We start from the raw sequence: 26,823 nt of genomic DNA on the forward strand, positions 1-26,823 counted from the left end.
ACTTTTCCTATTTGATGTTGACCCTCACTTGTTTAAAGGAGGAGTTGGTACACAAGGTTTTTTTTTTTTCCACTAGACCAATCCATTAGTATATTAAACAAACATCATCATGTTGTCGCAGCATAGTTTACATTGCCGTCAGGGTTAAATAAAATATACCCCTACCCACAACCAAACGTTAAATCTCCTGTTAACTTGCCAATCACATGGCAACATAATAAGATATAATGTCGGTCTGAAACCACTTGATCAGTCCTCATTATCTGTCACACAGGTTCCCATGGGCCAGTATGAGAGTGTTATCAATTTTAAAAGTGCAATACTAACATATTGTGTATACTGTATGCAAAACTACATGCATATAGATTTAACATCCCAATTTATTAGTTGACCTGACATTGTTCCAGTCTTTAAGAAAAGCTTTATTTTCATATTTTCTACCAGTGTCATTATTGTGATTCTGGATCTTTACAAAGTGTAGTCCACTTTTCTGTATTCCCACCTATAGATACAAGCCAACAAAGAAACTTCTAAATGATTTGAGGTTTCTTTTTTATACATCACACACACTTAAGGGAGCATTATATTTTGCTTCTGTGCATTTTACAATGTGCAAATTAGACTCATTACTGCTACTGCCTGAGTAGACAGGTGCCAAGTTTTAGAGTCAGCCAATGATTAGGGTAACAGCACATATTAAAACAGGATTAATGACGGATTGATCCTAATCTTCCAAATCATGTCAAGTAGAGCTCTTCGACATGTCTGGAGCATAGTCAAGGCTGCTGGACAGTGTCAGATTATAGCCAAGGATTGGATTATCACTGCTAATCCAATTATTCATGTAATCGGCTGTCAAACTGGTCTTTTTTATAAGGATATCACTTTGGAGAGAGTGAATCCACACAGGCTTATTACAGCGGACATAATTTGTATGTTTGGCCTGGCAAAACTTACATAAAGTATCCTGCAAGAGCTCAGATTGTGGATAAAAATGACTAAACCTAGTGCTTTAGTTTAATGCAGGTAAAACTAATTTTATTTAATCTTATACAGGCTGCAAAATAACCGGAATTGTTAGTCTGTCGTTTGTGACATCAGACTATAGTAGTCCAGCAACCGGAAGTAGAAAAAAATACAACCGATGACGATTTGACTCCACCTCATGATGCCATTTAGCAACAGATGAGCAGCGTTTCATGTTCATATCGGGTGGCAGGAGACGAGCATTGCAATCGCTGAGGTTCCCCAAAGGAACACTTTTTGATTGTGTAATGTTTGTCAGGGTCTCGGTGCTTCCCTTCTCGCTCGCACCGTAGCTAACCGGCGTGTTAGCGGTTTTCTCATCCGCCCAAAAACCCGCGTGTGTTACCGCTGGCACTGGTGAGCCTCTGTGGTGGATCGCTATGGATGTGATGTGGATGATACCGCTGCTGCTGATTCCACTCCTGATGTGGACCAGCAGCACGTTTGTTTTTTATTTCAAAAAGTGCTTTTACGTCGCCTGGATGATGTTCCTGGCCCTGGTTGCGATCCCTCTGTGTATACTGAAAAGCGGAGGCAGAGACATTGAAAACATGAGGTGAGTTTGTTTGCATAATAAAAGTCGCTCGGCAGGCAGCGAACGTCTAACGCCTAGCCAACGCTAGCTTGTTAGCTGGCTAGCAGCAGCCGTGGTTCATATTAAACATTCAGATATGGCTTGCTAACAACATAATCTTTCTTAATGTAGATCTTCTTTATGTTAGAATAACATCACTGTAACCTCGGGGGGCTTCTAGTCTACACGTTTGTTTGAAAGGAAAACATAACAAAATATAGTTAAATACTTGATGCATTTTTAATCACAGATATGCTAACATTAGCCCCCTTGGACTGTGGTAGTATGGGCGCGTTAGCTGAAAACAAGAATGCTAACATTAACATGTTTATGTCCATTGCTTACTCAAACCAAGTCAGGACGTGTTCTGACTATTCCCAACCTGGGTGAAACAATACTACCCTTAGATAACGGTAATTACCTTAATTATATTTCCTACAAGAATGCGTGCTACCTTCCCTCCAGTCAAATGCCTGACGTTAGCTAAGTTCCGTGAGGTGATCACATAACGATCGTAAGTCACAAGTCTGCCCACCGAATATCACAACAACACATCATTGTTTCAGCTGCTTTTTTAATAATGAAACAGTAGAAATTACGCTAGCTAAATCAGTTTTAATCAAGCAGCTGATAGGTATAGTACTATGCACTGAGCTGTCAGTGTGTCCCTAGAAGCTGCACCTCTAAACATACAAGCCAGGACAACATCTCTGCAGTAAATCCTATCTTTATGAAGCTTGTAATGTTCAGTTTTTGTTCAAAGTGTATGAATGAGTTCTTGAGGCCATTCTTTACCCATTGATTGATGCAGGTATAGCTCTATAGGAATGACCACTTGGCCTTACCACTGGAGGAATTTCGTTACTTCATACTTGACACACACACATTGACCAGGTCAACTGATACCTGTTAGAAATGTAGTACGCCGTTGAGGTCAGTGTCGACTTGGGGGGTTGCTGCTGCTGTTGTGGTTAAACCAAGATGGTGAGGATGGATTGCTGGACACAAATGATTGCATTCCCGTAATTACCTTGAAGAGACAGATGCCAGATGGCAAGTTCCCCCTGATTAGAGTTGGGTTACCGTATACTTATGAGGCCATTCCTCGATGCAACCTCACTTGGCCTTGATCTGCTGACAGCAGCCCTGTCAGTTACAACAGCGGACCTTACTGCCTCGCTGCACTTGGAATAACTGTTTTGCAGTCACGTTAGCCGTGGTGTCATGTTGCACCAGTGTACCATTCTGACAGCTCAAAGGTTATCAGGACCTGTTGACTGTGACAAAGTGACTGAATTGGGGTCAGACCTTGCACAGGGAGTGAATAGAGTTTTGGCTGCACGTTCTACATACTAGCCAACTGTGGCGAAAAAAGAGCTTTGTGATTCATCAAGGACAGAGCAGTCTGTCACAGACATTAGCTGTCAGACTGGTACACAAAGGGCTGAATTCTGGGGGGTGACTACTTGCTTCACAGCTGACTTGAATGTGACCCAGTAACAAGCTTCAACATGTACAGTCATCCAAATGCATCCACAGAACTCAAGTTACTGTTAATGTTGTGCTTGTATTTCCTGAAACACTCTTGTTGGTTTTCAATTTATTGTAAATGTAGTCACTCAGTATCTGTCACTTAATGTGAGCAGTTACTTTTGGCTATGGGCTCCAGTTATCAGGTAGGATGTCATGACAACAGATAAAGGACAGAGGCTTAGTTTTCTCACTCACAATTGTGAGAGCTCAGGTTCCATACTGTGTAATAGCGTCTAGCATCAGTGGGAGACTACCATTGTTACTGTCTGTTTTACTAAGCAGTAATGTTGTCACTGAGGCCGTTGACTGACATTAAAGCCCACATTGTTAAAACTATCCCTTTTCTTGTCCCTGGCTTTATGAATGAGTCTATCCTCTGCAGTGTCATTCTGATCCTGTCACCATGCCCCTGTCTTGAACAGGCCTCTGACCTTCAGCACCTGAATTAGCTTCAGCACCGGTATCTTTGTTTGTTGGTACAATATTTTTACAGCTAACAGGTCGGACTCACCTTTAATCCATGAGCAGCCAGGATGGTTGAACCCTATGCTGGTATCACATCAACCTAAATCCCAATATGCTCTGTAGGTTCAAAAGGAACTTATTTAGAGACTGATAATGAATTGAATTAGTCGGAAAAGCTTAGTGGATTAGCCATAAAAAGAATCCAACCGAGGCCGTTTCATTCCCCTTGAACAATCTTAATATTGCTGCAACACTGTCTGAGTCATTGCATAACCAGTGACTTTTACACTAGACTGAGTGTTTTATCACTGTACTTCTGTGTTGTAAGATATCCCCAAGACCATATTGTGGTTTAAAGGTTAAGTTGTTTTACTATAGTGAGACAATCAAACGTACATGTGCAAGCTTAGCTTAAAAGTGAGACAGTAGAGTTACATGTTAATGAATTTAAGGGAATTAAGAACTTCATCATGTGTTTGATTATGAAAACATAGTGAGCGTTACTTTTTCATGCAGTAATCAAATACGTCTGGTTGCCATCTATACTAGCTCAACATGAGTTGCACCATCTTGCAAAAGGTAAGCAAAGGAAAGCTTGGCATGAGTTAGCGAGGTAATCATCACATATGAATGTATATCATATGACAAGTAATTATTTTTATTTATGCTCAGTCGCTAAAAGTATTTTGTTCTTAGCAGTCTGTGTCTCTTTTTGATGTTTTGCTTATCATTCTTATCAGTTATGATAACATCTTACTTCCCAGCTTACTTGTTAAGATATGGATTTGTTGGTACTCCAGTCAGTGCAGCTTTACAGTGGACTCCATTGACAAATGTATACACAAATAGTCAGACCACTTTTAGGAAAAATTCATCTTAACTACGTCATCAAAACTTCTTATTTTATTTATATTATCTCTGTTAGCCGTTAACTCTGAGTAGTTGTAGATCAGTGAAAACAGAGTTAGAGTTATGCTTGTTAAGGTTTTATAATATTCCAGCAAATGTACAGTTGTTATATGCACATCATCGCCATTCAGCTGACCCAAGACTAAAATATTACAAGCAAAAAGAAAAAAACCCTGAGAGATTTGTTCATTTGTGACAAACCAGACTCCTGAGAAAAACACAGGCAGATAAGACTGCAAATCCCTGCTCCCCTCATTTACAGCTAACAGCAGTTCAGCTGTCTTTCCAAGAGTGTTTATGTCCAGTAAATGTGCTCTTTGGTCCTTTCATCCTCAGTGAATGGGTAAAAGATTATCAGCTCTGGCATCAGGGTGAAATCAAGTACATTGAAATGTACTAAGTGGCTTTGCTGGTGTCAGTCCAGTAGCGCAAAATCACATAGAATTACCACTGACAGGATCATTTAGTTTAGTTTATTTTAGAACAAGATATTAGAAAGGACAATTGGAAATGTGTTATTATTGTAAAAGGGTTGCGGCCTGATTGTGTACTAAAGTTGGAAATTTACATGTTTTTCACATAGTGTCTTCCTAGATAACATAAAAGCAAATCCGAAACCGTAGTTACAACTTTCCTATTAAAGAAGTGTCAGGAAAAAAACTACCCTAAATTACAAGGAGATTGGTAGACGGCATTTTTAAAAGGAGGGCAGATTAGGACAACAACATGAGGAACAAGTTTTGGGGGGTAGAGGGGTATGATTCATGAGGTATTTTTTGAAGTGATGATTTCTCCGGCTGAGACAGAAGATGGGGAGTGACTCTGCTGTTTTCCCTGAGAGGGAAGGTCATTCCAGTTGGTGGTGTAACAGAAGCCAGTTTTTTGTGTGTTGCACAGGAAAAAACAGCTGGTTTGTCATTCAAAATTTGTGATTCAGTGCTGCATGGGGAAAATTCTTGCGTGTTATGGATGTATGATTGTGAAACTGTGCTGTAACCATTGCACTTTTCATAACACGTTTTAATGTTAGTGGATTTCATTTTTTCCCTTTTATTTATCATTTGATCTCTTACAGTGTTTATATGAATCCTTAATTAATATTTTAGTCATATTTGAATTTTCATTTTCACTCACACAGATGACTTGCATATATGGCCTGTACTTTTCGAGCATCCCTACACTTGCAGGATGTGACAGGTGTGGAATCTGTAATCAGCTGCTGCCTGAGGAAATCTGGATATTAATTAGAAGCAGATTGCAAACATAAATTGAATGAAAGGCTTTGAACAAATTTGCACCGCACTCTTCATTTATGCAATTCTTACCAGTGTTTCTTCCCCCTTTCTCAAAGTTAAAATGTTCCTTTTATTTTATAGATAAATCTACAGATATATTAACATTCAGTGAAAGGACTATGTGGGATCACAGTTTCGAATAGATTTTGTTGCTACCTCCTGGCTTCAGGAGGGAAAAGAGTGAAACCACAATTGAATGATGATCAGATACTGGTGAGGAATACAGGGCTGATTAGCTGATTGTAGTGTGGAGTTGGTCTGGACATAAAATGCCAAGGCCCTCTTTGCAGTCTTCCACACCAACACCAGAGTGTAGATAAATCTGAGATTGACAGCCATTGACTGTGTGAGGTGAGACGGTGTACTGGTTCAGGACAAGGCAGACTTTTTTTAAAGTGTTATAGGGCCAAGGAGAAAATATTATGGAGGTAGGTGCGGGTGTTTACATGGGAAGGGATTAAATCTTTAACCTTGAAGGGTGTCACAGTGATTGGTGAGAAAGGATTTTAATAGCATGTATCCTGCATAATCAGTTTATGACATGGGTCTCACCCTGGAGCTGGTTGTTAAGAATGACAATTAGAGCTTTCCAAGTCAGGGGAGAGGTCACCTCTGATGTGACTTAACGGAGTTCAGAGATATTTTCGGCTTTGTCTCTACAAAGGTCAAGTTCTTGTATAAACAGGAAACGGCGCAACTGATATTGTGAAGATTTTGTTTTGTTTTTTTTAAATCAAGTTGAGACATTTTTAACCTGAACCTCATTACTACTCTTGAACCTTGACTGACTAACTATATTAACAATGACTGAAATGTTAAAGGGTCACCAATTGTGCCGGTTAACACCCACATGTGCAACTCTACAGAGCTTTTTCGCCTCTTTTAGCTCGTCGTTCTGGCTTCTGTTCTGCACATGTACTGCAAGGTTGAGAATGAGCTGTTTCTGTTATCCACGTTTCCAGCAACAGCAGTAGTCGGCAAACAAGCTTTGATTAAACCCTTGTATACACTTCACTGCTTGACTCCAGGAAGTCATCAAATAGCTGGCAAAGAGTTTAACATTAAGCAGCTAAACACCCAGATATTTTTCTGAAGAACTGATGAAGACAAAACGACTAAAAGGAGAGGGAGTATTGAATTTATGTTTTCCCGGTGGCTAGAAATATGACTCTACATGATTGGTGATGTTGTTACCTGTTTGCTAGAGACTGAGTGAAACCACTGTTTCCCATGACAACATTATCAGCTGGTGTTGTGGTGGTGGTTGTAGGTTTGTCAGCCTGTTGGAAAGTTTTTATTCCCCCTAGTGGCAAAAATCAATCAAAGCAGCTTCTATCAAATATTGACTTTTATATTTAGCAGTTAGTTGGAAAGTGCTCTCGCTAAAACTGGATAATGAACATTTTACTACCCGTGTCACTCCACTTATTACATTGTAATTGCAGATAAATTAAAGCATTGATTTCATCGGACTAATCACAGCCCATATTGGCTGTTTGTCTTCAACATTGGTATCAAATATGTCTCATAACGTTGGTGTATTTATTTCTCATGAGCGTCAGACAGGCAGATGGTAGGAGATTCTTTCTCAAAGCTAATTGGAGCGTTGTACTTACTACAGGCGATAATTTAACCAAACAAGAAACAAACAAATCTAATGTTTGCAATGTGGGACATGGATTTTCTACCAGATGTCTTGCACTTCTAAGACAGTCATGACTATATTGCCTGATTGAGGTCAAATTAAAAATATCCGAGCTGGTGTTCGCACAATGTAAGGTAATACCTCAGTATTTAACAAGCTTTATACATTCCTCTGTGACCGTTAACCTCTCCAACAAGGCTTTTGGTTAATAATATGTAGCCTACTGCACTCACATGACTGTGAACAGTAACCTATGCTCAGGACTGTAATTAACCTTTTTCCCCGCCAGGATTATCCGCTTCCTGGTTCGTCATGTGAAGTATTTCCTGGGTCTACGGTTCGAAGTGAGCGGTTGGGAGCATCTGCAGACAGAGGGACCCTATGTCATCATCTCTAACCACCAGAGTTCCCTGGATGTTTTGGGTGGGTACTGCTGTACTATATGGATTTTTTTTTGTTATCCTGTGTTGGGGCTGTGCTCCAGCACACTGGATCTAAAATGAAACGATAACTAAAGCGTTGATTTATGGCTTTAATATTAGATATTAACACCCACTTTGGGCTATGTAGGAATCACTGCCTTGTTATTGTCCTGCTACATTGTTCAAACACTGGAGGGACTATGTATACAGGAGCTATGACTCTCACATTGATCATACAGTATGTGAAGCTGAAAGTCAACACTTTAAAATTAGATCTATAACTGGCGCCACTGGCACTTGTCATATCTGTTTTAAAAGTGAGCCTGGAACAATGGTGAGAGGTTAGGAAATGCAGCCTGTCTCATCTATTTTTTTCCAAAACTGACTGAAAGATTTTGTTGGACGATGAGGAGTGATGCAAGATGGTTGTGCAGATGGCAGCTTTTCCTCAGCAGATTTCTTTTCTATTTTTGTTAGTTTGTGTTTGTTTCTTGTCTTCAGCGACTCAAATACGATCAGATTTGCCAGAGAAGAAGTGTTGTGCTCTCAACAGCTCACCCTGAACTGAGCTGTTTGATAGAGGTGATGCACTCAGGGAGTTTTCTGGATGTTTTAGTTGAAGTAGCCGCAGTCATCTGCGGTAGATGCAAGAGTCACAGATGGAAGAGGTGTACCATTGCACCGACTGTGGGGATTTCTGAATTTGCTCTTGAGTATACATGAGGCGAGTCTCCACTCCCTGGCCAATAACATGGAAAAGCTGCTGCTGCTCAATAGAACTAACAAGGATTATTCACACTCTGCCGCTCTGTGCTTCATGGAAACATGGCTAGATGAATGTTTCCAGGACAGTTTACATATCAGAGCTAACAAGGAACACATGGAGGGAGAATGTTCTTTTTATCAGAATGAATGTTGATGTCACAGTGTGGAGGGATTTTGTCATTTTTAAGCTGACCTTTTATTGTGGTCAGTGCTGACGTCCTGCCTCCAGCCTGTGTGAGCAAGATGCTGCACACCTGACTGAGCAGGTAATCCGTACAGAGAATGTCTGCACTCCCCTGTTAGCCCATTGACCGTGGTCACCGCTGCTTTCAGTGCTCTGACTGCTGACCTGGATGAGCTCACTGACATCATGACAGGAAACCATCCCCTCCCATCACACTGTAAACGACTGACGACAGATGACCTGAATTTACTGTAGGGTTGACCCCCAACTACTGGTCCATAGTAATTAGCAGCCGAATGAGTAATTTCATATGGATTTGATTGGCTTGGCCACCAAACAAATGGACAGTCAGGACTGTTAAAGACATCACTGGCCACCCTGCCCGCCCTCCAGGACTTCACACCTCTCCTGATCCGGTGAGGGAAGGTCAGCACAGAACCCTCACAACTTATTTGAACCAAATGTTAGAGCCTGTCAGATTAATCACATCCACACTTTAAACTTAATCTAGGAAGAAACAGCTCTCCTGGCTTTGGTTGCTGAATGCGATTGTAGTGAAGGTTAAGCAATAGTCCTGCGAAAACTGGGACAAATGTAAAATGAAACCAGCTTTGTGCTGGCAGAATGGAGCACGATGTGCAGCAGAGCACCATGCAACCACAGAACTCATTTTAACATTGTATTCAGCGGTTTGGATTTGGCACAGAAGATCGTGGAAAGCGTTGATCAATACATACACCAATAAAAAAAAAATTCATACATCACTGGCCTCACAGGACCCAGTCGGAGATAAAAGCTGTCTATAAATTTACTGGATACCATTTAAACTTGGTGTAGAGTGAATAATAGCACGTCGTAGCAAGATTCTTGTTTGTCTTTGATTTTGCATGTGTGGGCAAGTCTTTTATCGGCGCGTCATTCCTCTCCGTCCTAAAACTCATTGTTGAGGGCACTAATTTAGCGGTAGGTATGTTTTCTCTCCATCAGAGCCTGGGAGACGGTGTTGTTCAGTGCCACTGAGCAATGAGGCCAGGCTCCAGGCCAGGGTAGTGACAGCAGGGGGAGAACTAGGCATCTAATTAGTGCTGAGGAAACTCAGCATGAGTCTGATTTGGCGTCCAAGTTGCCATGCCAACAGCTACACCCAGCCATTAATAGCTGCTCATCCTCAAGATGATGTGCTAAAATTCTCACCTCCACAGCTAGGCCTCGGTTTTAAGCACTCTTTCTGACATGAATTATAACGCTGGATCCGTCCGTACAGACACATCTGCTTGTGTTTGCTTTCTTTTATTGTCTCTAATATTTTGTTTGTTTTACACCGCTATTTCTTTTGCACCAGCAGCCTTTGCACGAAGGTCGATCAAACATATTTTATAATGTAAGCGTTAGTCATGGAGATAATTTTCATCAATAAACTCTATACTTGAGAAATCCAGGGTTTCACAAGACCATAGATAAGTACGACCGACAGACCAAAGTTCATCCCACATCGAGTTGTTGGATGTTACATTTAGCCAATTGGCAACGGCACGTTTTTCTCTTTCAAAGGTCTTTTTATTGATTGTCCGTAATGAATAAAACAGTAACTGTACAGGGAAAGTTGTTTTTTTTTGTTTTTTTTTTAGCTTTTCTGAAGAATACTCACCTGTATCACAACACATTCATCTGCCCAAATAAAAACACACACAAACAGCTGACCACAAGAGATATATTCTAGATTATAGGTAAATAAAATGAAAATTATAGACAACCAAACAGAGAAAATATCTATAATGTACCTTAATTGCACCAGAAAAAATAAGTGAAGTAATAGGGATAGAAAATAAGAAAATAACATAGGAAAAAAGGAACTATGTAGAGATTATTTCTAGTAGGTTTTTCAGGAAATGTCAAGAAAGGGCGCCGCACTTTGTAAAATTTACTCTCTGTTCCCCAGGTAGTATATCAGATCTTCTCCAGCGTGAGTGGGGACGAGGGGCAGAATCCCTCCACTTAAATAAGATAACTCGTTGAGCCGGTGAAGAAGTAAAAGCCAACACCTTCAGTTTTGCTTTCAGCCAATATTATGTACTATAGCCGGCATTGAGGCACAGTGCAGTTTTAAAATAAGGTTGTAAAGGGTAGACATAATACTTTTTGATGTGGGATTGACAGAGAGAAATATATCAACAGTATTGAGTGGAGGTTTATGAGGAAATTGGGACATTAAATGCTGTACATGATGCCTTACCCGTAATCTAATCTGAGTCTGACAACTGAGAAAAGGGAAGTGATGAGACACCGTATTTGTATAGTTTCAGTTGCGTAATACCTGGACTATTTTTATGACTGGACTTTCTTTTTTTTTTTCTTTTTTTTTGAAAGTGATGGAAAAGATGAGTCTAATCTATTGATGCACACATATACACACACTCAGTTTATTAGGTACCACCAAATAAAGACTCTATGTTTACGGCTGGGCAAAATGAATCAGTGTAATGCAACGTCCACAAACTAAATCCTGCCGTCATGAAGGTTATAATGTTGAGTTTCTGTAGAAACTGTTTCCAGAGAGGTGATGATTCAGCTGCATGGTCATTTTAGTGTGTCACACTGACAGGTGTTTCTATTATTTACTCTACCCTCATTGATATAAATGGGTTGGACGTAATATTAGAAACACACTCTCTGTATGATTCAGCATCATTTACCTACAGCTTTAAAAATAACCACACAGTTGAATCAGCGCCTCTGTAAAATGGGTTCAAAGAAAAACTATATAATAACCTTCATGGTAGGATTTATTGCAGGTTTGTTGACTGCATCACTTTCAGATAGTTATACCTAATAATCTAGAGACTGAGTGTGAGTATATCAGATGTAGGTGTGACTTTTCATATAAACTCAGTCAGTATCAGTAAAAGGTTAAAGATGGTGAACATTTAACATCTGGTGCATTCATACAGAAGACTTCTGTTTAGTTTTTTTTAGCACTTTTTCGAAATGAAATTACAGGAACAGATGCTCACTGCCTGTAATAGCACACAAGATCCTTTATCAGGCACTTCCTTGATCATTTCAGCAAACATGCAAGTGAAAACTGCTGTAACGGGACTTTCATATCAGGAGCTGAGGCTTCACACAAACATCAGGCACTGCTGACTTTTACTATCCCCCCGTGTGTATGTCTTTATTTGTTGTTGCGCTGATTGCAGGTTTGGAGCAGCCTTTACCTGCCACACACTGTGGATAAATAAACTAAAACTTCCTTCTGTGGAAAATGCCTCAAATCTAGAGAGAGAAAATGAAAAATAAAACCAATTATTGTGTAATCAAGGTTTGATCAGATGGAGGTTACACAATAACAAAGTTGCAAACATCTTGCATGAAAATCTTTTATTTCTCAAACTTGGGTAGAGTAATACTGCTCGCATGAACAAAACTACAGATTTACTTATCATCCTTTATTTTTAATTGCTGAGGCCTGCTTATGAAATTACATCAAAAGTTGTAATTACGTTTTTAATTTGGTCTCAAGAAATATTAAAATGATATTTGGAGCAATTCTGTACATGTTGTATCTGGATAGAAGATAAACCAAGTAGAGAATCATGTACAGAATATGTTCCTTTAATCCTGTTTGGCTCTTTATCTTTACTTTCCCTGTGCTGCTACTTTTAATGCAGAATTTAATTCATGAACAGAACCAACCTTATTCATGATTAGTTTTATGTCCATGTACATTATGTATGTTTTATGTTAAACATATATTACTGTCTACATACAGTAGCTTCGACTGTCTTTCCTGTTTGAAAACTCTGATGACTGACTTCCTCTTCTGTTTCTCAGGCCTGATGGAGATCCTGCCGGACCGCTGCACCATGATCGCCAAGAAGGAGTTGATCTACGCTGGCACAGTAGGCCTCATTTGCTGGCTGGGCGGCATCGTCTTTATCAACCGCAAGAAGACCAGCGACGCCAAGAGTGTCATGGCTGACGCAGCCAAAACCATGTTGGACGACCAGGTAATCTGCCTCGTGTCTAAATGGGATTCATCAGTGATGATAGTGGAAGCCTTGAAGTCAGAATCAAAATGGTTTACAGTTTGAATTTTATTTCCATTTCCAGAATAAATGTATATTTTTACATGTATTTTCTTATTTATTTACAAATGTCAGTTATTTAATAGACTCACTCAGATTCATTGATCCGCACGTAGAAACCAGACGTGAACATCATTTACATCTTCCAGGATTTAGAACAACTCCCTGTTATTGAAGCAGCTATGGAATAAATACCATCATACTGCAACATGATCCTCCTCTCTCACACGTTTTAAATTCAGGCTCAGAGCTTATGTGGTGATCCAGGCGTCTTGAAATTTCTATCATGTGGCCATTTTTATCCTGGTGTCTTTAGTAGCAATTGTACATGTAGTTATGTAAAATGTTTTTTTTCTTTTCTATGTCATGTAAAAAAAAATAAACTAATATATATTATTTTGTGTTTTCTTAATCAATAAATTGTGATTTTGGATTTAATTTTTATTTCCACTCCATTTCTCTTTCTTGGTGAGATCTCCTTTATAAGCCATTTTGGATTTTTTATTCATCTTAAATATTATATCTTTATATATCTTTTGCCAATAATTAAACTAAAAAATACCTAGTACTTCACAAGCTTTAGTTTTTCAGGGTTCAATATTTATCTTTAATTTGTCACTTAGTTATTTGTGGTTGGTCTGTCACAAGTTTTTGGTTTTGACTCACTGGGGAAGATGCGAGATGAATAACTCTATGTTCTTCTCTCACCCTTGTCCTCTGACCCTCACAGATTCGACTGTGGGTGTTCCCAGAAGGAACGCGGAACCAGAGAGGCGACCTGCTGCCCTTTAAAAAAGGTGCTTTCCACCTGGCAGTGCAGGCACAAGTAAGTGCTTTTTCTCTGATCTCTTTAAATTTCACCTTCTTTTTTTGGGGAGGGGGGGGGGTTCATTTATCCCAAGTATAGCGGGGTTAAGCTGTTCTATCTATATCCCGTCTGAACATGTGAATTAAGTCGATGTTTCATGTGGTGTAACTGTACACCCTCATCCTCTTCATACTTTACCCTACCGGCAGAATGGCTGTGATGATGCTGGCTGTGCTCCAGGAGACTTCTGCCAACGTTTGCCTCCTGAAAGAGTGAGGGGTCATGTTGCCAGCATTGTGCTCCTTCTAGACACACGGGGGAGCTAGCAACCTTATATGGCACAAGGCAACAGTATGATTTCACCATATCCGATATACAAATGCATCAGCCAGACTTGTTTGCAAGGAATGCTTTGAAATTGTCTGAATAGTTTAGTCTGTTTTTTTCAATCTGACAGTTCTGCTCTGAAGTTGTTGTCCGTCCTGTATGAAGCAACTTATTCCCCCAACTCCTCTCACCAGATGATTAGAGGGAGGGCAGATGGAGCTCCCAACACACAGTGACTCCAGAGTAATTGACAGCTGAGCTCCGTGTGTTTATGAGCTTTATCTCTCCGTGCGTGCGTGCAGGAGGTCTCTGTTCTTGAGTCGATGTTTCATAGCGCACACTCGGGGTCAGACGGGTGGAATGAATTAAAAAATGAAAAAAAGAAACCGCAACTTGGTGTGTGTGTGTGTGTGTGTGTGTGTGTGTGTGTGTGTGTGTGTGTGTGTGTGTGTGTAACTGGGTGAAACTGGCTGCTAAAGATTAATATCAGTTTGGTACAGATATGCAAGGCTGAGAGGCTACAAAAATAAAACCCCGCTGCTCCCAATTAGCAAACACATTAATTTTCTATTCGGGGAGGGGGGTCGGGGGGTCCGCTCAATTGGCTCTAAAGTGCAGAACCTGCTTATGTTATACAAATGGTGTTTAGATGTTAAAAGGAGAACGTGATCTGGATTTGTTTAGAGAGAGAGTGTGTGTGTGTGTGTTGGCGTGAGGTGGCAGAGCAACTTCATTTGAGGTGTGTGTTTTGGTTTTTCCCCCGGTGGCTTCGCTTTACACTCGAGACTGTTTCTGTGTGAACAGAAACTATTTCAATCTCTGCGCGTTCGCTTCTGCTGAGTTACTGCGCAGCCTTTCCATTTGTGCTCAGGCCGGCCCGATTGAGTGGAAGCAGGACAGCCCCCAGGGGGAGCCACGTTTGGCTCAGCCAGTCCTGTTGAAGGGCCACTCGGGGGGGGGGGGGGCCTTGAGAGAGCGACTCAGCCTCTATTAGCAGCAGTGGAGGAGATGGAGATTGCTTGTGTCGTGCTGATTTTGTGTGTGTGTGGTTCAGTGAAGCATTCCTGCCTGTTTGTTTCTCGTGTTTCAGCTTGTTTAGGAGAAAGAAGACGTTCAAATGTAAAGTTTACAAGTCAGATTTTAATTTAAATATTTATTCTAACATGGCAAATAAGAGGTGATAATATTTTGGGGAAAGTGTGTGAATCCTCTTTTCATTCTTGTTTTCCAGGCACCCATCATACCCGTCGTTTTCTCCTCCTACAGCAACTTCTACCTACGAAAAGAAAAGCAGTTCAAATCAGGTAACTCAGCTCGGCTTCTTCCCCATTGTCCTTTTCTTTTTCTTTTTTCTTTCTTAAAGTTTTGTATTACTTATCAACATCTGTATGCAAAGAGCTGCTCGATGTTCTGTGAGACCTCTGACAATAAAGTTTTGCGCCTCCGCAGGGACCATCAGATTGAACATCCTTCCAAAGATCGAGACAAAGGGGATGACGTCAGACGATGTGTCATCCCTCTCCGACAAATCCTTCAACCTGATGCGCTCGGCCTTCCTGGACATCTCTGACTCCGTAACCCAGAGCAACGGGCCCTTGAGGCACTGAACATTTACCATACTCCCGCCTCTCTTTCTCCTATGTCCCTGTCTGAGACCCATTCCTCCCCCAGACCTCCCCACTCCCCCCAGGTTGTCCCATTACTTGGCCAGGAAACAACATGACACCGGTCTCTTGTCATGAAATCTCTTCTTGTCTAGTTGACGCCTGGTCCAGTCCGCCTCTGGCCTGACCATACAGCACAGTCAGTCCCGACCCTCACTGTGTCTGCAGCAGCACCGGCAGCAGCGCTGCTCTGCACGCCGTGAGCGGAGTGACGGACGGCAAGCCGAACAGTATGGATGTGTGTCGTTCTTCATGCATGCCTTTTGGATGGCTCTGTCCACCTTCAACCTTGCTTTTAGAGAGAGATTTTGTTATTGTCTGACTTTATCACCATTTTATACTTTTTTTTTTTTTCTTTTTTTTTTTTTTTTTTTTTTTTTTTTCTTTTTTTCTTTCTTTTTTTTCCTCCTTTCCGCTTTCTGTTCAGCAGATAAACCTTGGCATTTTCTCTTTTCTGTTCATAAATGTCAGTGGGTATTTGTGGTTCTCTCATGCTGCCTTTGTTTTAGTTATCTTTGGACACTCATATATATACACACACACACACACACCACACTTTCAAAGAACCATCTCCTTCCTTCCTTTCCTTTTTAGTGCGTTCTCCCCCTTTCTGCATTCCAGTCTCTTGCCTAAAGACAAAAGGAGCGGGGTCTCCACGAGGGGTGGAGAGCGTACGCGGAGGTGAGAGGTCGACGCCGGTTGACCGTGGACTTCTTTTAGTTCTGTCGCAGTGAATTTAACTCTGTATCCATATTGGCTCTTCAGCTCTTATGACCAATAGTTCATCGGCATACTTCATGATGTCAGAAAGCAAAGGAATTCAAGGTTACAAGATGCAGTGTAAAACAATAGCACCCATCTGTACTGGATTAATGGACTTCAGTGGACTGATCAGTTTTCAGTGTTGTGCATTGTTGGTGTACCATTGTGCTTTCTTTCAGTCGGTCTCTCCAAAAATTTTAAAATCAACCTGCGTGCAGCATTGAGCAGCAAGTGTCTTCTGCCTGTATTCTGTATTTTTGCTATTTATTTCCACGTTGAATAATCTTGTTTTTTCTTTTCTCGTTTGTTTGTTTTTAAAGTGATCACACGTTTTTTTGCTCCTCAGAAGGAACTCACAAGTGAACCTATTTAAGATGTGTCAAAAAAGGTGATTTCATAAAGTGCAATGTCCAACTGTTTTAACATTACTGTTCCAAAGTGCAAGCCACCTGCTGTGCCATGACTGAGTATTTTTCAGGAAGTTTCCGATGAGAGCCCATTTACTTGACTCACTATGACCTGTTTAACCAGTCGTCTGCTGACTGATTGCCCTTTTACCAATAATATAATTTACCTCTACCAATGATGTAAGGCGGTTCTTGCTGTAAGGAAGAGAATCAATGGGATTACTTAGATCTCAAGAACTGTTTGACTGAGTCTGATTTATATTTGTTCTGAAGAACTTCGAAGATTAACTAATTACTAACGATCTCTACGTGCATCTCAGAAAAGTTTAATTACTTCAAATGTATTTTGTTAATTGGAAATGTGCAGGCGTGTCCCCGTTTTGTATTAATTAATATAAAAATGACATAAAAGTGAATGACATTGTTTTTAATTGTGATTTAATTGTTAACTAGACTTAACCTCATAGACAATATTTAGATGATAATTTAAAAAAAAAAGAGTTGTGGAAATTTTGGCCTTAAGTTTGATTGGTTGTTGTTGTTGTTGCACTTTGGATTGTTCTGCTTGTTTGCTTACGATCAGGTTTTGTTCTGTAATTTTTACTGATGTTGACTTCTAACCAGATAGAACTGACTGAACTGTTTTTAGTTTACATCCAGGTCTTAAATTTCACATTACTCACTGCCTTTTACACTGTTTGCAAAATCAACTTATTTTTGCCGCTTTTGCCCATCAAACACCATCTGAGAATGTATTTCAGCATTCAGGATATTTATGTACTACTAACTGCATCTTAATGTTTTATTTTATTCTTTTATTTTGAAGTTATTATTTTAAAGCGGGTTGCTGTCCTGCATACAGTTGGCATCAAATCTATGAAATGTATTTATTTGAACATTAGACTGACTTGTTGTGCACACAGACCTGCATCATGATGTGAATGGATTTATCAGTACGTTGGTACTCGGCCTGTACACTGCTGTTCATGTTTGAGCGCATCAGTAGTTTTACTGATACCTGCTGGGCTCTCTGCTTTAAGTACATGACAGTCAGGGTTTCAGTTATGTTCACGGCCAGTGTGGAATATTTGCCCCTACTTACAATAATTGATCAAATTCTACATTTTTTTTTTCTTAGTTTGAATATAGTATTTATTGACTTTTTTCTTAACTGTAAGAGCAGATTTAACCTTTGCAGAAAGTGGTTTGAATGTTAAAAAAAATACTTTACCAAATTGGTTTCTTCCAAAAATATGAACTATACCATATACATTTTGCTAATGGAGTGTTTTATCCATTGATTTCCTGTTTGTTTCTTGGTTAGTTTGTAACAGAAAATGTGTGATTTGTAAGCTTTGTGTCATGAGCTTGAACCAGTGGCTAACAGGCTCTGCAATAACTCCTGCTGGTTGACTTTTTTTTTTTTTTCTTTTTTCTTTTCTTTTCTTTTCTTTTTTTGGGCAGTCGTTTACAAACTATTATGTAAAATATTGGAAAAGATTCAAAAGTATTCTGAACCTTAATAAAGCACCTTTCATGCTGAGTTTGGGTGGAAAAAAATAAAAAGGACTTCAAGTTTTCTCTGATTTTCACCAAAGCTATTAAAGTGTAATTGGTGGTAGCTGACAGGGCTGACATCCTGCAGAGCCTTCTATGTGTGTGGCCCCCTATTGTACTATATGTGTGTGTGTGTGTGTGTGTGTATATATGCACACATGGTAGACGCCCATTATAGTATCGGGTTTAATATTGATGATGTAGTGTTCTTGAGTTCACCTACTCTGGGTAGACATGAATGCCTTGCAAAAGAATAAATACAAATTCATTCTTTTTTTTCTTTTTTAAAGTTTTTGTGAATTGAAATGCCTGCTTTGCTTTCCACTGTCATTTATATTAAAATCAGTGACGGAAAGTAAATTCACAAGTACAATTAATAGATGGATAGAGAGCATTTTCATTTTTTACTGCTTCTTACTTGTAGGTAATAATGAGGTAAATTAACCTGTTCTATAGTTTTATGAAATGATAGTTTCATTTTTTGTGATTTTTTTTTTCAGCAATCTCTTTTATCTTCTTTAAATTTGATTTTCAAAACTTTTTTTTACTTATTTTAAAAAAACAATGAAAATCATAAAACCCTTTTTTTTAAAAAAAAACAAACAAACAAAAACTTTGATCAGGTAACATTAAATAAAAACTGTTCACGTGTTAATACATGGGTGATTAAAAATTCAAGTTATCTATGAAAGGAGCTATTTGTATGTTTTGCTACATAGCCATTGTTAGCATCAACAGCTGCTTCAGCCATCCTTGCGTTAACAATATAAGAAGTGCTACTTCTTCAGGGCACACTGGGCGCTACAGTGACTCGGTATTGGAAAGTGACGAGACAGTCCGACCGGGCTGGGGCTAGCTGGTTAGCATGCTAACTTCAGTAGAAGAAAAGGTGCGATAGAAACAGTTTTTAGTAAAGGAATGAAGTTTGATGCTGAACTCGCAACGTTTCTTCTAGACTGGTAAGTAAACAGCTGTTAATGCTAACGTTAGCTACATAGCAATAGCGAAACTTACAAATATCTCCTTTAAAATGCTATGAAATGGGCTGTTCTGCATGATGAAGACTTTTTATACTTTACATTTAGCTGGTAATACTTGTGTCCTTTGAATGCAGTACTTGGGAGTATTCTCACACTTCAGTGTTGATACTTTTACATAAGTAAAAGATCTGAATACTCCATCCTCTGCTGATTGGAGTTTATGTATAGGAGAGGTCAGACGGAGACATCCAGTGTTGTCTTAGCTTAATGGAGAGTTTGTCTAATCTTACATCAGCAGTGTGGACATGACTGTGTATTTGCAAACCTTATTCAGTGATCCTCTCATTTTATTGAGCACAACACATGTTTTGATTAAGGCTTTTTATTACAAAATGTTACAAAACTAGGTAAAAAAATGTCTACAGGAACGCTGAGAAATAACTACAAAGTAATCATAATTTAAATAGATAAATACAGATGTCCACGTCTGGGGCTCAGACAGAGGACACAGCTGCACTGATTCAAAAACAAACACAGAAACAAAGTGGCCAGTTTAACCTTTGACCCTCAGGGGGTTTGATTTAGATGTTACAGGGATGACGTAAAGGTGACACAGACCCTGTTACAGGTACTTTTACAAAATCACAAATTTGACAATGATTGAACAGGAAAAGTAAATGAACCTGTTGGGGGAAAAAAATCACAGATGATTTGTGCCACGATTGTGTCCCTGCATAACAAGGACTGAGGTTGTTTCTGCCATTCGCTTCTTACACACTTCTTCTTCTGCTGCGTACAATACTCTTGACACGTTTGTGTCACTGTTAACTTGATGGTTGCCGATGTTCGGTGGTTAATTCTCCTGGCAAGAACCTACAGGGAGGAAGAGAAGAAAGATATCTCAATGTACTGACCACGACTTTTTGAATTAAACTCCTTAATTACTGGTAGCGACTGTAAAATTAAAAGTGAACCCACTGTAATCTGCGACCCCACTTTAATCCGAACTGAGAGGAATTTGGTTGTTGGCCTCAGATTTTCACAGTTGGAGCTTCATGATCCCAGAATGCAATAATTGAACATAATGTAATAAAACCAAATGTGATAAAGCTCCTAATGTCATAAAAACTATAATAAGAAGCTGCTGTGAGTTTATTAAAGTTTAGGTCAGGGATCCACGCGGGGGGAACGTCTGATACGCAGATGGGATTTTCCACCACATTCTCCCGACCGCCACGTTTCCCTGGCGACGCCTCCTGACGACCACGTCTGTTCCTCTAGCGCCGCCATGAGGTCGATATTTGTGATGTTGAGTCACTGACATTCATGGTCCTTTTCAGGATGTACTGCTATAACATGATGATTCTTCTGATTTTCAATATTGTCAAATATTTTTGGTTTATGACCAAATACCTGTGAAACAATCTTTAATGTTCTAATTAGGTTCAAATTTGATTTCACTTATAGTTTGATTGACTTTGATTGTACCATTTAACTTATTTAGTCACTGCCAAGACAGTTATTACATTACAGACACAAGATTTTATTATGTTATTGGATTTTTTGTTAACATGGACTTTAATACATTTGATTTTATTCAATTATGGGACAACTGTTGCATTTGGGCTTTTACATGGTCTCTGATCTTCTTGAAGAAGTTGAAGTCTGACTTTCCTGGGACACAAAGTTTCACTGGTGTTCAACTAAATATTGATTTTCCCTCCTCTTAAGTGCTACGTTCTCAGCTATTAGCAATCAAAAGGTGAGCCCGCGGTAACTCACATGTGCCGAGGCGCTCCTCCAGAAAGCCAATCTGCTCGCTGAGGGAGTCGATGCGGTCCAGTTGCTGGAAGGAGTGGGACAGTAAGGTGGTCTTCTCCGACAGGCCTTCGTCCAGCGACAGCGGGAAGAAGCTGCTGAACGGGGTCAGGACCAACTGCAACTTCTGCACGGGGAGAGGAAAGGGACTATTACTCACCTCGTAAACAAAAAATAATTATAATCCCCAACTAATCTTCATGTTTGTTTCACTAAACACAGGCTGTTTTTATTTATTTTTTTAAAACCCCGTAAAGCATTTTTAAAAAAAGCAGGTCTGGCATTTCAAAGAATCGTTGGTTTTTACATCAGACCAGTGAAAAATGGAGCAGAGGTGTTCATGGTGAGCGAGGCTGGGAGGTATCAGGGTAGGTGGCTTTTATATGTGTGTGTGTGTGTGTGTGTGCGTTTGAACATGTGTTCATGTGTTTTCTCCTGTACCTTCTCCAGGAGCTCCACTCTGTTCCTCAGGCTCTGTACCTCCTCCGTCACGTTCTCCGCCAGGCTGAAGCTTCCACCTGTACAAACCATACAGACACATATACAGAGGATGGTGAGTGTATAGATCTAAAAAGGCGAGACTGATGTATGTTTAATCTTGTTTTTATCTTAAAAGGTTTCCTTGGAGGCATCCTGTTCTCATCAGTCCCTCTCCTCGAGTGATTCATGGCCCTAAACTAGAAACCAGGAAGAGGTTCGCAGAGCTGCAGGGAGGCCGGGGGAATTTTTGGGCACAGAGGGGGGAAATCATGGATATGGGAACGGCCCGAAAAAGCTGAGACACAAACTGAAAGAGAGGTCGCTAGAAATAGAAATAGACTCATTCATTCCTCCTGTGAACCTGCATCGGTTACAGGGAAGTGTCTGCCTGTCTGCGTCCACCCGAGGGGAGCGTCCCCGGGGACAAACGGGACCAAGATCGGGGATGCAGAATTAGGAACCTCTCTTCTCTCTGGCTGCGCTCCGGCACACAGTTCGAGAGCGACTCAATCTCTCCCAGATGTGGTCCATTACTGATACAAGAATGAGTTGAGAAACAGGGTGAAGAGGAGGAAGAAGAGGAGGAGGAGGGGGAGGAAAAGGGGGGGGGGGGCTGGGGATGACCCCCAGCAGACAGGGTTGATGGAGCTGGAATGAGAACACAAGTGTTGGCCAAGTGTGGAGTGAAAAGAAGGAGACGTCGTCGTGGGGGGAAGAAAAAGGAAAAGAAAGGAAGATGGAGACAGATGAAGTCCAACACTCCTCCGCAGCAGCTTGGCAAGGGTCAGCGCCATGGTCTACTTTATAAGCATTTAAACCCGTGTTTATATTTGTGATCTCCTTCGACATCCCTCTGACATGTGTGCATGGACAGATAAAAGAACACAGCCTCAAGTAAAACATCTCTGCTGGCCTCGCATTTTGGCAACCGAGCGGTGAAACTGAGCAACACACTCCCACAAATAACTCTCCATGGTTTCACCAAGTCCTTTTTTCTTTTTCTTTTTCTTTTTTTAAAACCGAGTGGGTTTTTTTTTTTCTCTTTCTATCCCTCTTTCTTCATGTGTTTTTCTGGCTTTTTGATGACTCAGCAATACACTCGCAGGACTCTCATCAATCCATATCATGTAGAGTCACGGGGGTGAACGGTCTCATTTCAGCTGAGGAGTTTCATTCTGTGTGATTTTAGTCTTTTTTTTTTTTTTTTAACACTGATAAATATGAGGAAGTTTGGAGCAGTGCCTGAGAAATTTGGCAGTCTCACATTAATATAGAGATTTGTTTCTTTGACAACACATGAGACAGTGCTCCCTTTAGATTTACAGTGACTCACAAAAAAAATCCCCAAAGGTGGAAAAATTTGAAATAAGGGGGAGATTTCTTTAAGGTTTCATGTTGCGTAAATTCCCAAAAGAGCGATAACACTGACACAGATTAAAAAGGAATATCCTGGGGTCAACTACCACATTTGCAGACATGGAGATGGAGGGGGGGGGGGGTATTATTATTTGTTGCTAAGATACAGGAAGCACACACAAATGAAAATCCACTTTTTCATGGTGAGAGAAAACATTGCAACATTTTTAAGGAAACTAATGGAGTGTGCGGGATTAAAAAAAAAAAGGTCTGTATTAGCATGGGACCTCTATTAGAGGCAGATGTTTGCTTTACTCGCAGGACTCTCAGGAGTCAACTGAGTCATTATCAAAGTCCAACTGGTCCCAGTCTCACTGCACGGGGCCCAGACCACAACACATCCGTCTGGAGTCGGCACCAGTCGCAGTGCATTATTACTCACGGTACGAGTTGAGAGTGGCATAGCGCGTACCAAAAGTAATAATGGACCGCGAAGCTGGCTATGTTCCTTCCTTCTGCGCTCCAGACACTTTGCTGCTGCAAGACAGAAAATTATACTGTTTGAACGCACGCACACGCCTCTGTGCTGCTCATTTACCCGCGTCAGGGTGACCACCCACTGTTGCCTGGCTGGGCTGGGTGGGAGTGGGAGAGGTGGTACGAAGAGGAGGAGGAGGAGGAGGAGGAAGGCTTTGACAAGAACGGCCGTCTCCGGCGAGCCTGAAGCCGTCCCTGCACGCGCATCGATAGCTGCCAGCTGTGTTGACGCACCCCTGGGCGCACGGCCGCTGCTCGCTGCACTCATCCACATCTGACAGACAGGAGAGACGGGGAAGAGGGTTTATGTGTGAATATAGAGACAGAGCTCATGTGTGGTCGTGCAGGTAAATGTGTGTGTGTGTGTGTGTGTGTGTGTGTGTGTGTTTGTTTACCTGTTTGGCACTGGTGGCCCGTCCAGCCTATCGGACAAGCACACTGGTTGGGTCTTAAGCAGGTGCCTCCATTCACACAGGCTTGTCCACACACAGCTGTAAGACACGTTTAAAGGGAAAGTTCAGGTGGTTGAAAATATTCTTATTTGGATTTATGCTGAAAGATGATTGGATCGATACCAGTCCTTAAAATATGAAGCTACAACCAGCATGACAACCAGACTGGAGGCTTCCAGTCTTTGTGCTAAGCTACGCTGGTTGTAGCTTCAGCTCTGTTTAACCGCACAAAATCTGCCTATCAGCACCTCTAACGTTTATTTTCTTTAATCTGTACAAAGTTGTGTTATTACAGGGCGTTATGTGCTGAAATATTTCTTGGCTAGGAGCAGTGACTTCCTGGAGTTTTCGCCGGCTGCCTGGTTGTGTCTGGCTACGAAATAGTCCAGCTCATAGCCACCAATCAAACCACAGCTTGTCTTATTTTAACATTTTTTAAAAGAATCTTTCTTGCTTTCACCTTTAAATAGAGCTCGGCTAACTGTTTCCCTCTGCTTCCACTCTTTATGCTAAGCTAAGATATTAGCCTCCTATTCCTCCACTATACAGGTGCAGGTCATACAGGAGCAACATGGAGGGACCAGTTTACCTTGGTTGCAGTTGTGAGAGTGGAATCTCCGCCAGCCCGGGCAACAGTCCGGGTAGAAACGTGAAGGAGACGCCACTCTGCTCACCTGCCGGTACGCCACCGAGTACACAGTTCTGTGTGAGACAAAAAACACAAGACAACCCACAGCAGTTAGGGATTTGTGGTTATTCATGCTGTCATCGCCTTCATGTGTGCGGTCTGCGCCGCGTTCTGCCAGACTGCAAGAACGCTGATGAGAGAATGGGAATTTTGGTGGAATATTGAAACCACGGACCACTGACTTTCAAGTGTGTGTCAGGGATGAGATGGGGAAGGAGGAGGGAGAGAGGGAGAGAGGGAGGGAGGGAGGGAGCAAGGGGAAGGAGAAGAGATGCAAAGTCAGATTTAAAATTTGAGATTTTTCTGCAGCCTGCTGAGACTCTGGTATGTTTAGTTTGCGAGGAGAGATGCTGGGTGATAAACTGAGGCAAAAGCTAAAAGCAAAGTGAACATGACCAGAGATGTGTTTGCTGAAAACAAAAGGAACAAATAATTTCATCTAAGCGAGGAGAGCCACCATGGGATTTAGGGGCCTGTAATTGCCCTAAGACCTGCCCACATAATGAGCCAAAAAAAGAAAGAAAGAAGTGAAACTGAACTTTAGTGGTGAGGGAAGAGTTAAAAAAAAAAGAAAAGGATTAAAATTGAGGGAATGTTAAGGGGGAACTAGAAAGCATCAGAGCTGCAGAGAGGGATCGAGAGCGCCTAAGTATGAAGGGAGACGCGGTCCAAAATAAACACAACCGCAGTCTCTGCAGGCAGGCAGTTCATTTCCCGTAGTTACACAAAGTGCTCGATATTTAGATTCCACACAAATATGTGCCACCATGACCCAGTTCTGTGCAGAATGCACATCTATGTGTGTGTGTGTGTGTGTGTGTATGTGTGTGTGGGAGAAAGTCTAGGTCTATTTATGACTACACCCCGAACCCTCTCCCTTCCTAAACATGTCAAGCATTGTTTACCCCTTAATTAAATAAACATCTTATCAAGGCTTAATTAGAACACTGTTTTGACACTGTTTTGACTGGAGTCCTCGTGTACAGTAAATGCTCGACTGTGTGGTTCAGCTCGACCGACAAAAGCGCAAAATAAATTAAAAAATAAATAAAAAAGTCAATTTTTGTTGTTAATTTTGTTGAGGAGTGTGTTGTTGCGTGCTCGTTTGTATGAAGAGAGCGTGTCTTACTTGTAAGTGCTACAGAGGCGATGCCCCTGACACAGGGTGATGTAAGGCTTGTGCACCGGCTGGACGTAGGACTCCGTTGCCGTGACAACGTTGTGACGGAGGTCTCGGCCACACACCCTCCTCCTGCCAAAAATGGATGAGACATGAGATCAAATATTAAAACTGACCTGAAATACAGACTTTTCGAGGCTGCAAATAGCATCTGCGCCCGCAGCCGAGCTGGTTTTAGATGATTCTAGTTTTCCAGAGAGATATTTAGGCCCTGGAAGTTTCTTCCATCTGATTCAGAAAGCCTGAGCAAGTCCAGATTAAAGCCTCAAGGTTTCTGTTTGTCACCAAAGATACTGGCATGCAGCCTAACTACTCCTGACTAACCCATGTAATCACTCCCGAATGTGTCAAAGTTAAGAGTTGATCTTTGACCTCTTTGGCTCCACTTGACCTTTCGTTTGGCTGTCAGTTTATTTTTGGTCTTTGTGCAAATCAACTGAAAGTGACAACATGAGCCGCGCAGACTCCCCCACGTTCGTGTGTGCGTCTAATAGTCTCGGACAGAGGCATAGAGCTGTGGTCCTGAGAGAGTGCACTCTTTAAAACGTTTAAATGTCATTTGACCAATCTGTATACATTCGCAGTGGGTGAGAACGTCGAGAGGACGCTAAAGCAAACAGGTCTGAATGACGGCTGAAGTGGAGATCCACAGCTGAGGGACCTCACGTACCGGAAGAATGACAGGCCATAATAAACACAGGAAGGGGTATTAAGTGAGCCGTTACCCGTGGTGAGCGAAGAACTGGGGAGTGCCCATCACATGAAGGATGAAGAGGGAGGAGGAGAGCAGCAGCGTTTGGTACATTGTCTTCCTCTTTCCCACGTTTCCCTCGCTCGGTCTCTCACACTCTTCTCTGTGCCAGGCGGAGGGAAGAGGAGAGGAGGATGAAAGGGAGGGCGGGCG

The 26,823-nt window shown here is 41.2% G+C and overlaps 2 protein-coding genes across 2 annotated transcripts; one reads left to right on the forward strand and one right to left on the reverse strand.

Moving 5' to 3' along the window:
* Positions 1–1,085: 1,085 nt before the first annotated feature.
* On the forward strand, positions 1,086–15,922 carry LOC111220809 (1-acyl-sn-glycerol-3-phosphate acyltransferase alpha-like). The gene is made up of 6 exons (XM_022744039.1): positions 1,086–1,582; positions 7,737–7,870; positions 12,650–12,825; positions 13,634–13,729; positions 15,270–15,342; positions 15,488–15,922. The coding sequence occupies exons 1-6, from the start codon at positions 1,407–1,409 to the stop codon at positions 15,643–15,645; spliced, it is 813 nt and encodes a 270-aa protein (XP_022599760.1). The 5' UTR covers positions 1,086–1,406; the 3' UTR covers positions 15,646–15,922.
* Positions 15,923–19,780: 3,858 nt separating this feature from the next.
* egfl7 (EGF like domain multiple 7) lies at positions 19,781–26,823 on the reverse strand (the record flags this gene model as incomplete). Its single annotated transcript, XM_022744046.1, is given in 8 exon segments — positions 19,781–20,281; positions 21,191–21,353; positions 21,668–21,744; positions 23,661–23,873; positions 23,995–24,090; positions 24,641–24,753; positions 25,869–25,991; positions 26,645–26,823. Coding segments are annotated over 8 exon segments (984 nt in total), but the record flags the coding sequence as incomplete, so codon positions are not given.

This window comes from Seriola dumerili, unplaced genomic scaffold (genome assembly GCF_002260705.1).
Source record: "Seriola dumerili isolate Sdu_G_001 unplaced genomic scaffold, Sdu_1.0 BDQW01000074.1, whole genome shotgun sequence".
Classification (NCBI taxonomy): domain Eukaryota; kingdom Metazoa; phylum Chordata; class Actinopteri; order Carangiformes; family Carangidae; genus Seriola; species Seriola dumerili.